General features: G+C 31.8%; 1 protein-coding gene across 17 annotated transcripts in view; it reads left to right on the plus strand.

Annotated features, from left to right (window-relative positions):
* The window catches only part of RYR2 (ryanodine receptor 2), a 712,857-nt gene that overhangs the window by 357,291 nt on the left and 338,483 nt on the right, over positions 1-17,083 (plus strand). For all 17 annotated transcript variants that reach the window (XM_031968518.1, XM_031968517.1, XM_031968521.1 and 14 more), the window contains 2 exons: positions 65-169; positions 3,238-3,341. In XM_031968518.1, the coding sequence (XP_031824378.1) occupies positions 65-169; positions 3,238-3,341 (209 nt within the window). The remainder of the gene's footprint in view (positions 1-64; positions 170-3,237; positions 3,342-17,083) is intronic.

Below are 17,083 nucleotides of genomic sequence, written 5' to 3' on the forward strand. Positions count from 1 at the left end.
AGTGTTAAAAGCAACTGAGAAGTACTTTATTGAAATCATTAAGATGTGTTCTTTTTTCTTTTAGATTGTTTTGCCTCCTCATCTGGAACGAATCAGAGAAAAATTAGCTGAGAACATCCATGAGTTATGGGTTATGAATAAAATTGAACTTGGCTGGCAATATGGACCGGTACATGATTTTGAAATTTATTTTAATGTTCTGTTAATTAATCTTTCTGGAAAACAGAACTCACTATTACTCATCCTTCCATTTACTAGATTCTATACATAAGTAATTAAATGAAAAATACAAAAACACCATTTTTAAACAATTATTTCCTTTAATAGAGGGAATGACATTATTGGTAAGGTAGCTGAGGGATTAGTTACTTTTCTATTTTAAATTTAATTATTTGGAGAAAAATGTGCTCAAAATGTAATTTAGAAATAGAAACTATGACTTTTATTTTCTTATTTAACTATGATGTCTTATGGGATTGAAATTTTTATATTTTCTAAATTAATTCAGTGTCACTTTTTATAATTCATTTGAGTTTTTTACTTATTTTATTTTATAGCCTGAGCACTTGATCCCTTTTTGTTATTATCACAGCCATTCTGCTTAAAAGACCAAAGGCAGTTTTTAATGTCTTTAGTTCCTACATATCAGAGATAAAATAAGAAATAAGAAGTAAATGTTTTTCTATTTTTTATATTCTGTATTTATTATGTCATAAATGTATCTTAATTCTTGTACATTCATAACCTACATATAGTTTAGTCAATTATTATTATTTATCAGAATAATAGTTATAATATTATCATTAATTTATTAATTTTATTTCAAGATTCCTGAATATTTAAAAATTGTCAAACAAATGTATACATCCTGTGAAATAGTTAGAATAAATTATTACTTTATTTCTCAGATGAGTAAACTGAGTCACAGAGTAGCAAGCTACTTATTCTGGATCATATATGCTAAGCAAATATTATAACTCAGCTGTTTTGATTCAAAATATCTCAAAGTGAAATTTTATCTTTCTCCCTAAACATTCCCCTTCCCGATTATTGCCATTAGTACTACCATTCTTCTAGTCCCCCAGGTTTGCCACAAAGGCATCATTTGCACCTTCTCATTATCTCTCCCTTTCCCTCCTTTATTGAATCTTTGCCCAGGCCTATCAATTTCACATTTTCAGCATCTTTCAAACTTGACACTGCTATCATCTGGTGCATGACTCTATCACTTCACATCTCTGCTATTACAAGTGTCTACTGGTAGATCTACCTGCTTCAAGTCTCTTGTTATTCTATTTTATCTCCAGATTTCAAAGTGATTGTCCTTAAATGTAGGTCTGAACTCATCACCCTTCTACTCATACTGCCTTCCTGTTACCTCTGGGGCCAAATACAAATCCTCTGATATTCTGAGCCCTTGATGACCTATCCCCCCCTTATCTTCTTACACATTATACCTTCCACGCCAACATACTCTTTGATCCAGTGTTATTGACCTCTTTGCTGTTCCACAAATAAGACATATCATCTTAACACCAGATGTTTTCTGGCTGTTCTGCCTGCCTAGGATGCTCTCCTTCCCTTGCTTTTTTTGAGTACCATCTAAAATCACAGCTTCTAGTGGAAGGCTTCTCCAGTATCTGTTACTCTTAGAAGCTTGCTCCATTAATTATTTCCTATTTATCCTGAATATAGTTTAAATGTACATGTTTGTTTGCTTGTAATTTCTCTCCTTGCCCTAAGATTGTGAGTTCCTTGAGGGGAGATTATATCCCTTGTATCTCTTGTATTTAGTATAGTATTTATGCTTGTCAAATGGTAGATGCTTAATCAGTTATGGACTATGATAAAAATATTACTATTATGTTTTTTATGAATATTTTATTGCTGTCTTGATCTCTTTCAGACATATACCTAGAAGTGGTATTTTTGAATTAAGGAGTATATATACCTTTTTTTTTTTTTTTGGCATGACTCCAAATTATTTTACAAATTAGTTGAACCAATTTGTGGCTCTAACAAGAGTGCATCAGTGTACTTATCTTTCTACATGTCTTCTGTAATATAGAGTATTACATTACTGTCATTAGTACTACCATCCTTCCAATCCCTCAGGCTTGCCTTATACACATCATTTAAGCATGATTTAGGAATAAAGAATAGGAGAGTCCACAGATATATAAATTCCATGGAAGCCTTATATAAGGAACACTCTCCTTATTAAAATAATTGGCACATTCTGGGCACAACTACTACCAAGGAACACGGAAAAATCCTAAAATTGGTTATATCTTATTAAATCAGTAAAGAACTATTGTTGAAGTTGGAATTATTCCAGTTATGTAAGTATAGTAAGAGCATCAACTTGCTAAGATTAAGCTCTTGATGGTTAAGAAGAAATATTGATAAAAGAGTCTATCATAAATTAAAACAACATGATTCTAAACTCTTTAAACAGATAATTGGTATTCAAATGTGGTAAATGAAGAAAAATGATAAAAAAGTAACATACATAGTAATTTTATTAAAAAGTTTAATCAACGTAAATTAGTTGCCACATCAAGAAAACCAAAGAATCCTAGAAAGTGACATATTTAGCATACATTTGACTGCCTTGTCAGATAGTGAGATGATGCAGATACAAAGTGGAGTCATTTTGCTTCACATCAGATTGACAGAAAAGGAAAATGACAAATGCTAGAGAGGATATGTGAAAATGGGTACATTAATTTATTATCATTTTGAACTGTTCTTACCATTCTGAAGAGCAACTTGGGGCTATACCCAAATGTCTATAAAACTGTATTTACCATTTGACCCAGAAATACCACTCCTAGGTCTATATAGAGAAAAAAAAAAAAGAAAAGGGCTTATATGTACAAAAAATACTTATATCAGTTATTTTTGTCATAGCAAAGAATGGGAAACTGAAGGAATGCCTATCAGGCTATGACAGAATAATTTGAGGTATATGAAACAGTACTTTGAGTAAATGGAAACTGAAGCCCAAAAATCTGATTAACTTATTTAAAAAGGTGGGAGTATAAATAAATTTTGATTCCTAACACAAGTAGTAAGTAGATGTTACCCATTATCTTTCTATACTAAAACATATTGTAGAACTGGATTGGTGGTAGTTTTTATACTAACATTATTTTTGGAATAACTTAATTATTTTTTCTTTAACTATTGCTTTAAAATAGTGAGGAAACATACTAACTAGCTGTTATTTTTCAGGTCAGAGATGACAACAAGAGACAACACCCCTGCTTGGTAGAATTCGCTAAGCTTCCAGAACAGGAACGCAATTACAATTTACAGATGTCCCTTGAGACACTAAAGTAAGTTTGCTGCATCTTTTATCCTATACCTGCATTGTAAGGGGAAAAAAGGGGAAAAAGCATAAATATAATTGCCCTTTTTTGATGGTTTATTGCTAATGCAGGTTTCACATGATCCATAACAAAATGGATGGATAATGCATATAAGTTTATACTTATTTATAAAACTGGATATTTTTCTAATAATCTTTTTTTAATGTTCCTGGTAATATTATGTTAATGTTTCTTCCAATATATTATTTGATTTACAGGTATGTTGTCAGAAAGCACTTTTTAAACCACATTTTATATGTTGCTTTTATTATTAAAACATGTTTAGATTTACATATTATGTAATAATATAAATATGTAGATTGTATAAAAATAATATATTTTAATATAATTTATTTTCATATTAGTTTCATTTATATCATTCTCTTCTACCTAGGAATCTATCCCTTGTCATCATCATCATCATTACCATTACCACCAATCATCATTATTATTCTCAAAAAACATTTATTAATCAGTTAATTAATGTTAATTAACCAAGAACTATTTGCAGAGTGCAAAGGATACAAAGAAAAGCAAAAACTTAGTCCCAACCCTGCAGGCATTCATTTTTCTCATGGAGGAAACAATGTACAAAATGTTATTTATATATGAATATTTTTTGTATCGAAAGAGGGGAAAAAAGAAAGGGGGCAGGGAAGAATAGTTTAGCAAAACTAACACATCAACTTAAATGGACAAAATTTGCAATATTCTATACTTATTGTTCCCCATTTCTGAAAATAGGGGAGGAGATACATTTTTTCATCTCTTTGAATATGAACTTGCTAAATATAAAGAATTCTATTTCTTTTTAATTTTCTTTATTCCCTATAGTAGCATTTCTGTTTATGTTGTGATAGTTACCATATATTTTTCTTTCATAATTCTGATATCCTCATTTTGTATTAGTTCACATGAGTAAATTTCCCTGAATATTTTATATTGGTCACTTCTTATAATACTCATAACAATTCCATGATATTTATGTATCACAGTTTGCTTACCTAATCAGTGGCATCCATTAAGTTTCCTGACTTCTTACTACCACAAAAACTATGGTTATGAATATTTTGATAAAGATCTTTTTTTTCCTATGGTAGTAGTGAGAACTCTGGATCCAAGGATATAAACAATTTTGATACTTTCTTAACACAATTCCAAATTATTATCCAGAATGGATAGGCCAGTTTACAATTCTGTGTATAATATGTCAATATGCTTATCTTTGAGTAGGGTTGGGTTTTTATTTCTCATTTCTCTCAAGGATGTGAAGCTATTTGAAAGTCTAATTTTCAGAAGTCTTACAAAAATGACCTTGTGAAAATTTTCCAAATTGCTTTGTGATATTGGATGACAATATTTGAAATTGAGAAAAACGCAAAGAAAACAGTCTTGATAGATTTGTCAACATGTATATTAGGTTTTTTTTCCTTTATCCATAACACCTTACAGGTATGTGACCTTAAGATACAGATGGCTTACTTTATCCATCTAGATTAATAATCTTAATTTTTAAGATGACGTAAGGATGAAGTATAAGCTTTTTTGTTTCATTAATCTGTGAAGTCAGTTCTATAGAGGATGGTTAATTTTAGATTTGCATTATTACACATTTATATGTTAATAAAATGTTTTCACTCCTCTTTCCTGCCAAACTTTTTTAGTGCTTCTTTCTTAATTTACTCATTGTCTTATCATTGAACTCCTTGAATTTTGCCCTTTTTCCAGTTCTTTTGCTAAAATTGCTTTCTTCTGAGCAAAGTCTACTTAATTGGTAAATCCAGTGGAATTCTTTTCCATTAAGCTTTCTGTTATACTTAATATTATCTTCTACTCTTTAGCATTCTTTCATTTTGCAGCCTCTACAAAATTATTCTTGTATCTTTTTTCTTTCTACTTTTGAGAATATTCTTGTTTTTCTGGTAAACAAATTTTCCTTTGTCAAGATTTGTCCTAAATGTGCACATTTCCTTGCTACTTTTCTTTTTATGAATAGTTTCTTTAGTAATGTTACCCATATTCCATCAATTCGGTTTTCACGACTTTGCAGATGACTTCCAAACTTTTGTTCTTCAGTGGATCAATAATCTGATTTAGGAGCCATATTTGAAATAGGCCTTCAGATACAAGGATCTATATGTGCTGTTCTATAGTTTCTCTAATTTTTTCATGGAAGTATAGGTATTTATTTATAATTTCAACATTTTATTTTTTCCAGTTATATGTAATGATGGTTGTTAACATTCATTTTTGTAAGATTTTGGGTTCCAATTTGTTTTTATTTCTCCCTCTTTTACCTCCCCCTTTCCCAAGACAGCAAACAATCTGATAGAAGTTATACATGTATAATCATTTTAAACATATTTCCATATTAGTCATATTACAAAAGAAAAATCAAAACTAAAGGAAAAAAATCATGAAAAAATCAAACAAATTTTTAAAAAGTGAAAATAGTATGCTTCGATCCTCATTCAGTCTCCATAGTTCTTTCTCTCGATATGGATGACATTTTATCCCTAATCTGTTGAAGGTATCTTGGATCACTGTATTGCTGAGAATACTTAGGTCTATTATAATTGATCATTGTATAATCTTGTACAATGTTTTCCTGGTCTATTCACTTCACTTAGCATCAATTCATATAAGTCTTTCCAGGTTTTCTTGAAATCAATCTGCTCATCATTTTCTCATAGAACACTACTATTCCATTCCTTGCGTATGCCATAACTTATTCAATCATTCCTCAGTTGATGAGCATCAATTTCCAATTTCTTGCCATCACAAAAAGAGCTGCTACAATCATTTTTGTACATGTGGATCCTTTCTTCTCTTTTCTGATATCTTTGGGATGTAGTCTCGGTAGTGGCACTGTTGGATCAAAGGGTATGCATGGTTTTATAACCCTTTCAGGATAGTTCCAGATTGCTCTCCAGGATAGCTGGATCATTTCACAATTCCACCAAAAATGCTTTATTATTCCTGTTTTCACTAAACATTTATCCAACATTTATCATTATCTTTTTCTTGTCTTTTCTTAGACAATCTGATAAGTAATATGTTTTAATTTGCATTTCTCTAATCAATAATGACTTACAACATTTTTTTCTTCTTTTGGAATTAATTTTTTTGATTATAGCTTTTTTTATTTACAAGATATATGCATGGGTAATTTTTCAGCACTGACCCTTGCAAAACCTTTTGTTCCACTTTTTCCCCTCCTTCCTCCCACCCCCTACCCCAGATGGCAGGTGGACTGATACAAGTTAAATATGTTAAAGTATATGTTAAATACAATATATGTATACATATCCATGCATTTATTTTGCTGCACAAGAAGAATTGGACTTTGAAATAATGTACAGTCAACCTGTGAAGGAAATCAAAAATGCAAGTGAACAAAAACAGAAGGGATTGGAAATGCTATGTAGTGGTTCACACTCATTTCCCAAAGTTCTTTCACTGGGTATGCTGGTTCTATTCATTATTGAACAAATGGAACTGATTTGGTTCATCTCATTGTTGAAGAGAGCCACATCCATCAAAATTGATCAACATATAGTATTGTTGTTGAAGTATATAATGATCCCCTAGTCCTGCTCATTTCACTCAACATCAATTCATCTTCTAACATTATTTTCATATGAATATAAATGGCTTTATTTTCTTCATCTGAAAATTATCTATTCATATCCTTTGACCATTTATCGATTGGGGAATGACTTATATTCTTATAAATTTGAGTAGGCTCTCTATATATTTTAGGAAAAAATCCTTCATCAGAAACACTGTCTGTGAATTTTTTTCCCTAGCTTTCTGTTTTTCTTCTAATCTTGGTTACATTGGCTGTGTTTGTGCAAAACCTTTTTAAAAACCAAAACTTTTCAATTTAATATAATAAAAATGATTCATTTTGCATTTCATAATGTTCTCTAGTCCTTGTTTGATCATAAATTCCTTTTCCAAAAATCTGACAGGTAAACTATCTCTTGCTCTCCTAATTTGCTTATAATATCATTCTTTATGTCTATATCATGAATCGATTTCAGCCTTGTCTTGGTATAGGATGTGAGATGTTGGTCTATGCCTTTGTTTCTGCCATGCTATTTCCAATTTTCCCAGAATTTTTTTTAGATGGTGAGTCCTTATCCCAGAAGCTGGAATCTTTGGGTTTAAAAATATATGTATTAAAAATAATATAGGAGGGAGAGCAAAGATGGTGGACAGTAGACAGAGCTTTAGCTAAGCTCCTCCTGGTGTCCCTTAGATCAACTCCAAATCAAGCCTCTGAACTGATTTTGTAGTGATAGAACCCATCAACATTTGGAGTATAACAAATTTCCAGCAGAAGATATGTTAGAAGAACCTCACAGAAGATTTGTTTCAATTGGATATGGGAGAGGCATCTGATGAACAAAGGCACTTCACAGAGACCCAGAGGAGTATGGATTCTGTTTGCTGGTTAATTTATGGGGAGACTTCTAGCCAAAATACAATAGCATTGGCCCCTGGTTCCGAAGCCAATGTACCGGTAGATTAGAGATAGTTTACCTGTCAGATCTTTGGAGAAGAAGGAATTTATGACTAAACAAGAACTAAAGAACATTATGAAAAAAATCCATTGAATAAAACAACTCATGTAAAAATTCAATATGTCAAATGCAAAAGGAGCTAAAAAAGATAAGTGAAAAAAAATTCACTAAAATTGGAATTGAATAAATTGAAGTGAATGATTCAATGAGACTTCAAGAACCAGTTAAACAAAAAAAAGAAAAAATAGAAGAAAATGTAAAATACCTCATTGGAAAACAACTGACCTGGAAATTAGATCCAGGAGAGACAATCTACGACTTCTTGCAAACCATGATGAAAAGAAAAAAAAAGAAAAAAAAAACAAAAACAAAAACCTAAACATCATTTTTCAGGCAGTCATCGAGGAAAACTGCCCTGATGTCCTAGAACCAGAAGGTAAAATAGCCATTGAAATAATTCACAGTCACTTCCTGAAAGTGATCCCAAAATGAAAACTCCAAAAAATATCGCAGCTATATTTCACAATTATTGGATCAAGGGGAAAATATTGGAAGCAGCCAGAAAGAAACAATTCAAATATTGAGGAGCCACAATCAGATTATCCAGGACCTCTTACCTTCCACTTTAAAGGATGAAAGGGCCTGAAATCTGTATTCCAGAAGACAAAGGAATATGGATTGTAGCTAAGAATCATCTATCCAACAAAATTAATCATTATCTTTCAGGGAAAAGATGGAATTCAATAATACAAATGAATTTCATTTATTTCTTTTAAAAAGACCAGGGCTGAACAAAAAAATTGATCTTCAGGTACAGAACACAAGAAAAGCATAAAAATGTAAAAAGGAAAGAAAAAACTTTTTTAAAAGTTAAAAAGCTTATATCTTTATAAGGGAAGATGATATGTTTAACTCTTGAGAACTGTATCTCTGTTGTGGGTATACTTAGAGGGTACAGGTATAATTTGATTTTATTGTGATAATATAAAAAAGAACCTAGAGGTGGAAAGGGAATTGTACTGGAAGAAGAGGGAACTGGAGGTAAAATGGAGTACATTACATCTCATGAAGTGGCAAAAAGACCTGTTACAATTGGGGAAAAGAAGGGAGAAGGATGAACATTGTATGAATTTTACTCTTATCAGATTTGTCTCAAATTGAGAATATCAGGCATATTTAGCTTCACAGACAAACTTGTCTCGCCATATAGGGAAATAGGAGGGGGAAAGGGAAAGGAAAGGTGGAGGCTAATAGAAGGAAGAACAGAAGTAGTAGGTGAAAGGTATAAGAAAGGGTCAAGTGCTATAAAAACGGAGGGATGTTTGAGGGAGGTGGTAGTCAGAAGCAAAATATTGGGAAGGAAAGGGGAAAATTAAAGAGAAAAGTATAACTTGGGGAAAATAAGATGGTAGGAAATACAGAATTAGTCATTTTAACTGTGATTGTCAATGAGATGAACTGTTCCATATAATGTAAGCAAATGGCACAGAAGATTTAAAGCCAGAATCTTACAATATGTTGTTTACAAGAAACACATTTAAAGCAAAGTAATACAGAATAAAGGTTAAAAACTGAAACAGATTTTATTATGCTTCAGCTGAAATAAGAAAAGTAGGGATCACGATCTTGATCTTAGATCAAGCAAAAGCCAAATTAGATCTAATTTAAAAAGATAAGGAAGAAAACTATACCTTGCTAAAGAGTACCATAGATAATGAAGTACTATCAATACTAAACATCTATGTAGCAAGTGGTATAGGATCCAAATTCCTAGAGAAGTTAAGAGAGCTACAAGAAGAATTAGACAGCAAAACTATAGTAGTGAGGGATCTCATCTTTACTTTCTCAGAACTAGAGAAATCAACCCACAACATAAATTAAAAAGTTAATGAAAAAAATAGTTTTAGAAAAGTTAGATATCATAGACCTTTGGAAAAAAAATTTAATGAAAACAGAAAGGAGTATATGTTTTTCTCGGCAGTTCATGGAACCTACACAAAAATTGACCATGTCTTAGGGTATAAAATCCTCAAAATCAAATGCAGAAAAGCAGAAGTAGTAAATACATCTTTTTTCAGATCATGCTGCAATAAAAATTACATGTAATAAAGGGAAAATAGAACAAAAATTAATTGGAAACTAAATAAAAATGAAATAGATTAAATTAAATTTACCCTATTTAAGTCCTTTTTAACCTCTCAGTGCTCTAGAAAATAACGCTAAGGTATTGAAGTTCAAAAGAAGATATCAAATTAATTAATTGATATAGAGAGTGTTATTTAAACTAGAAGTTCCCTCCACTAATATACACATTTTCTCTGTCTATTCCTATTTTTAAGATAGGAACTGACTTTAAAAAAAAAAAAAAGCAGTATGACATATTGTTGTTTAATTGATAAAGCTAATTCCTAAGAAGTTCATATTAATTGCTCTTAATTATTTTATTCTCTAAGTTCATTCTCTCCTAATTAAATAGAATCCAAATGTTGAAATGTCACCCTAAAGTTTCCTTGTGGGGGGCAGCCTAATATGTAGGAAGTATGCATTTAATTAATTTAATTCATTAATTTCCAAATGCATTGATATGTATTTGGAGAGAAAAAAATACAAAGAAAACTTAGTTCTACTTTCAAAGAACTTTAAATTACTAGAACTAAGTCTAAACTTAAAAAAAGGCATTTTTTTCTGATATAATTTATTATTTTTCTTGAGCAAGCAGCATGGATCTCTTCTTATCATTTCAAACTTTTCTTTTTTTCTTGTAAGTGCTTTGGAATAGCCACTTAGTTGTCATTACCTTGCCCCAAAGTAATCATCATATTTTAGGCACCAGTTGTTTTTTTTTTTTTTTCTTGGTGAATGATTCAGCATTTTAGAGAAAATTATTATTTATTTTAGAAAACCATATGATACATTATCTGACGCATTAAATGAAATACCTAGACACACAAAGCCATAATGTATCAGTCAGATCCCAGGTCCTTTTCCAATCTGCCTTTCTAATTTAATAATTTTGTTATCTATCTATCTATCTATATATGTGTGTGTGTACATATATACATACACTCATATTTATGTATATATAATATAGATATTAAGAAATCACAAAGCATTTTCATTATAACAATTTGTAAAATAGATAATAAAACTTAAAGTATTGATCTCAGTCCCAGTTACACAAATGAGCAAGTATATGTTTAAAAGCAGAAACCATCAGAAACAATTTTAAAAAGCATTGTCTTGAATTATCTGTTATTTTGGTATCTTTATTGGCAAATTTACAATTATGATGTATTTTAAGATTCAGGTACAGTTTTTTTCATCATTCCTCACTGTTCCTGAAAATGTTCTTTTACTAATTATACACTAAGCCAAAGCTTTTTAACCTATAAGTCATGACTCATTATGGGGTTGTGTACCTGAACATGGGGATTGCAAAAAATTAGGCAACTAATTCTGAAAATGGTGATCGAAAATTAATCCAAAATCAAATGAGTAATAGATCTAAGGTGTTTCTGACAGTACTTGCCCAAACTGAATCATTCACTTCTAATACCAGCTTATACTTTGAGGTCTGTTTGGGATTTTTCTCTTAGTGCAGCAGATGCATAACAGGCTGTCCCTATCTTTCCTTCAGTATTATGTAATAACAAACAACAGATTTTAAATCTACCCAGGTATTTTTGTAGAAAGAAGAGGCATAGGAGGAAGAACTAAACTTTTCTGCTTGGGATGACTTTCTACTTGGTTCTACCCTCCTGCAAACTAATAAAAAAAGCAGCAAACATTGATAGCTCCAAAAGACAGAAAGAAAGAAAGAAAGAAAGAAAGAAAGAAAGAAAGAAAGAAAGAAAGAAAGAAAGAAAGAAAGAAAGAAAGAAAGAAAGAAAGAAAGAAGGAAGGAAGGAAGGAAGGAAGGAAGGAAGGAAGGAAGGAAGGAAGGAAGGAAGGAAGGAAGGAAGGAAGGAAGAAAAAGAAAAAGAAGGGAAGGGAACGGAGAAGGGAAGGGAAGGGAGAAAGAAAAGGGAAGGGAGAAAGAAAGGGGAAAGGAAAAGAAAGGGGAAAGGAAAGGAAAGGGAAAGGGAAAGGGAAAGGGAAAGGGAAAGGGAAAAGGAAAAAGGCACTAGTGAGGGAGACTGCACCAGGCTTGTAGAAGAGGAAACTAGAATCCAGTAGTTGGGACTAATCCTGACTCCTCCTGAGACTAATGAAAAATAAATTTCCCCACCTGGAAAGAAACTAAGATAATTTTAAGTCTAGGTATAGTAGTGAACCGAACTTATCATCAAAAGGAAAAGTATCAGAAGATGAGCAATAGAAAAATCTCTTTAAAAAATGGACTCAAACTCTCAAAGTTTTCAAGAAGAAGAAACTTTATTTAACACATAAATAAATAAAGCAATTAAGACTAGCAAAAGTTAGAAGAGGAACAAGATATCTAAAGATTGCATAAATCTCCAAATAAATATTTAAAGATTAATAGAATCAAAACCTGATGAACCAGAAGTAGGTTCTTAAGAGAGCATGGTTGTTCCCAGATATTCAAGAGATAAACTAGAACCTTGAGAGAATTTATAGAACACATAATCAAGTCATTGATCTGCTGAAGAGCAATGATTAGTAGAATAAGAAAAATAAACAAGAACAATAAAAAATCCATGGTGACAAATTTCTCCAAAAAAGTGAATGAACAACAGCTTTGGAATACATATATATTTCATGTAAGAACAATTTGGAAGAAAAGCAAAACACAATAATGTTAAAATAACACATACTCTCAATAAAAGAAAATTATTGATCTCAGAGACAAGATGCATAAAAATAACTTAAGGATCATAGACGTCTAAAAAGAACATTATTAATAAAAATACATAGACACTACATTGCAAAAAATATATGTATATAAGAAGCTTCCCAGAACTCTCTGAATTCAGGAAACAAAGGACTAGTTGAAAGAATCCATATACTACTTCTTAAAAAGGAGAAAAATCATTTGATTCAAATTTCTTTTTTTTTTTTTTGATAATCTGAGTATGAGATATTAACTCATAGTTGTTTTAATTTGCATTTCTCTTAATAATTTAGACCATTTTTTCTTTTTAAAATGTTGAATTTTTTTCAAATTACATTTAAAACAATTTTTACATTTGTTTTTAAATTTTTGAGTTTCAGGTTCTCTTTTTCTTTCTCTTTCAGTGTGGATAACATTTTTCATTAAAAGTCCTTCAGACTAGTTATGGATCATTATATTTCTGAGAATAGCAAAGTCATTCCCAGCTAATCATCCCACAATATTGCTATTATTTTGTACAGAGTATATTTTACTTTGTTTGAGTTCATGAGGGATTTCTCAGGTTTTTCTGAGAGCATCCTGCTCATAATATTCCATAATAAGCACATATCACAATTTATTCAGTCATTCCCCAATTGATATGCATCCCTTCAATGTCTAATTTTTTTGCCCTGAAAAGAGAGCTGCTATAAAGATTTTTGTATATAGAGGTCCTTTCCCTTTTTAAAAAAATCTTTTTGGGATTCATGCCTAGTAGTGGGATTGTTAGGGTAAAGGATATGCATGATTTTATAGCATTTGGGCAGAGTTCATATCTTTTGATCAGTTATCAGTTATGGAATGGCCTTTTCTTTTAAATAAATTTGACTCAATTCCATAGACATTTGAGAAATTAGACTTTCATTAGAGAAATAAAAATTCTTTTTCCAATTACTATTTCTAATTGTATCCCCCCTGATTATTCTATTCTCTCTCTCCTTTTCACCCTGATCCTTCCAAAATGTGTTTTGCTACTGTCCACCTCCTTCCCCAATATGTCCTCTATTCTGTCCTAATTGTATACACTTCCCTTCCTATTTTACTGCAGTGTAAGATCATTTTTTTATATACCCATATTGAGTGTGTATGTTATTTCAATTCTTTGAGCTTATTCTGATGAGAGTAAGGCTCACTCATTGCTGTTTCCTTTCCCTCTTCCTCTCTTTACTTAAAAGCTTTTATTTAACTCTTTTATGGCAGATAATTTATGCCATTCCACATTTCCATTTCCCATTCTCTCAGTATATTTCTCTCAACACTTAATTTTTTTTTGTTCCCTCATAATCAACTCACATCTTTTGTCTCTATCTTTATACACTCCTTCTAAATGCTTTTATAATGAGAAAGTTCTAATGACTTACAAGTATTATCTTCCCAAGTAGGAATGTAAACAGATAAATCTTATTAAGTCCCTTATGATATTCCTTTTCTGATTCCCTCCTTATATTTTTCCCTTGTCTTGTTTTTGAAAATTAAATTTTCTATTCACATCTGGTCTTTTCATCATGAATGTTTGAAAGCCCTCATTTTCATTAAAAATCTACCTTTTTCCCTGAAGGATTATACTAATTTTGAATGGGTAGCTGATTTTTGGTTGTAATCCTAACTTCATTTTCAGTTGTTTTTTCAATGAAATACTTTACATTTTTTTCTATTTTTGCATTCTATTAGTTTTGTTTTATTATTTCTTGATTTCTCATAAAGTCATTAACTTCTATTTGCTCAATTCTAATTTTCAAGAAATTATTTTCCTCAGTGAACTTTTGTGCTTCCTTTCTCATTTGCCAATTTTAGTTTTTAGATGCTTTTCTCATTACCTTCTTATATTTCCTTTTGCATGCCTCTAAATTCTCTTCCCACTTTTTCTTCTAATCCTCTTATTTGATTTTATTATTCATTAACTCTCTGATGTTAGAATCCTTACAAAGTGTTAACTCATTGGAATTGATAGAAACAATGCTTAAGTTTATACCTTTGAGAGTTCACACATTAGCTCACACATTAAAGTTCACAAGTCCGGGAGATTCACAAAGTTACACCTCGCACAATCCCATTCTCTCAGAAGAGGAATCAACCTTTGGGTTCACACCTTTAAGAGATCATATAGAAGAAACTCTTAGAGCCTCAGTGAGTCAGTAAAGTCAGTCAGTGGAGGAGATTGACAGAGCCAGAATTCAGTTGGGAGAAGATTCAGGACCAGGATTCAGAGAGAGCTGGAGGCTGAAGCTGGCAGAGGCAAAAGATTAGCAACAAGCACTCTCAGAACCAAAGAAAAGCTAACTGGGCTATTTTGGAAGAGACAATAAAGTACTGGACTTTAACTCCTGGTTGCATTTGAGGTGATTATTGTTCTGAACTGAAACTAAGGCTGCCTCCAGAAACCTCCCCAAGAAACCTGCTCCACAGAGAATGATCATATTTAAGAAAAGAAGACAACACTACACTCTGGAATATCATATTCCAAGCTTTTGAATCTTTTAATATAGAAGTTGCTAAATCTTGTGTTATCTTGAATGTAGCTCCACTATATACTTGAATCATATTCTTCTGGATGTTTGCAATATTTTCATGTTAAAATGAATTTTAAGTGAAATAACCAACAAAAAGATCTCAGTGAATATTTTTTCCAGCCCAGGACAGCTTAGAAGATAAAAAAAAAATGTTTTGTAGATACTGTAATGGGATTTGAGCAGAAACACGATTGACATTAGCAATAGACTTTGGAAGCATCTACATTAGCATTAGTATCAGCAGTAGTGCTAACAATATTCAGAAATGTTAAAGAGATGGAATACCTAGTCAGAAAGAGTTTACATAAGACTTTTATGCTAGTACTAGAAACTCCACTTCCTATTACCTACTTCCAGATTCCAGGGAGGAGAGGGATGATTGCAAGGATTTAGGGTTAGTAGTGGCAGAGAATTGTGATCTCAAAGGAACAGGAAGCAACTTGGATAAGGACCATAGAACACACAAAGAGGGCAATTACCAAACCTCTTCCTTCATCACATAACTCTGGAAGGACTGAAAACTTATAACCCTCCAGCCTAATTCTGAAACGACAGGATATAAATGCCTGAAGCTCAGAGTAGTTGTTTCTCCTCCACCTGTGAAACTAAGCTTAGCTCAACTCTGAAATAAAGTCCAAAGTCAAGGAACAGGTTGATAAAATAAGCAAACAACAAAAACAGAACCTGACTTGTGTCCTGCTTTCTAGAACCCCCAAGTTGGGGTGACAGAACGTACCTTTGCTTTCTAGAGTCCCCACACCAGGGTGATTAAATATACCTTCTTAGTGGAGAAGTGATGAGGCGGGACTCCTGAGGAGGGTGGGAAAATGAGTCTGTTTATTTCAAGGGCTTTCTCCTTTTTATAATGTAACAAAAACAACTCTGAGCATAAACAACTTGCTATGTAGTTTGCCACCTGGTACCACTCTTCCACCTGGTATTATTCTGCTTCAATCTCAACACAGGTTGTCACTGGCCCCTAACTTCTCAGGAAGGCTGAGAGCCCTTAGAGGAGATGGGGAGCCAAACCAGACTTTGTTAGTGGATTCCCTCCGGGCTGAAGGGTCTTATACCTTACCCAGAGTTTCCCCACTTAATGTGACCCTCTTCACTGACCTATTATGATAGATTGTTGTGACAAACACAAACTCAGAATAAATGACATAAAAGCATCTCCAAGCAAATCCTCAAAGAAAAAATGCAAATTGAACATAAATCCAATAAGAACTCCTAGAAGAATTAAAGAAAAAGATAAAATTTAAAAAAGAAGTTTGTTTCAATCTTCATTCATATTCCATCAGTTTTTTTTTTGTTTGTTGTTTGTATGTTTTTTACCTGGAGATAGATAGCACTTTTCATAAGTCCTTTGGAACTCTCTTGGATCTTTGTGTTTCTGAGAAGAGTTAAGTTGTTCACATTTCATCATCATACACTATTGCTATTATTGTATTCCTTCCTTCCTTGCTTTTTTCCTTTCTTCTTTCTATCTTTTTAAAAAATCTCTTTGGCATGCAGCTCTAATAGTGGTATTGCTGGGTAAAGGATATGTACAATTTATAAGTTCTTTGGACATAATCCCAAATTGCTCTATAGAATGGGTGGATCAATTCACAACTTCACTAACTGCTTTAAGGTCACAATTTTCCCAGATTCCCTCTAGCATTTACTATTTTTTTCTTTTTCTGTCATGTTAATCAATCTGATAAGTGTTAAGTTGTTATCTCAGAGTTGTTTTAATTTGCGTTTCTCTAATCAGTAGTGCTTTAGAAAAATTTTTCTTATGATTATAGTTATTTATTTAAAAACTGTTCATATCCTTTGACAATTTATCAATTGAAG

The sequence above is a fragment of the Sarcophilus harrisii genome, chromosome 4, assembly GCF_902635505.1.
Source record: "Sarcophilus harrisii chromosome 4, mSarHar1.11, whole genome shotgun sequence".
NCBI lineage: Eukaryota > Metazoa > Chordata > Mammalia > Dasyuromorphia > Dasyuridae > Sarcophilus > Sarcophilus harrisii.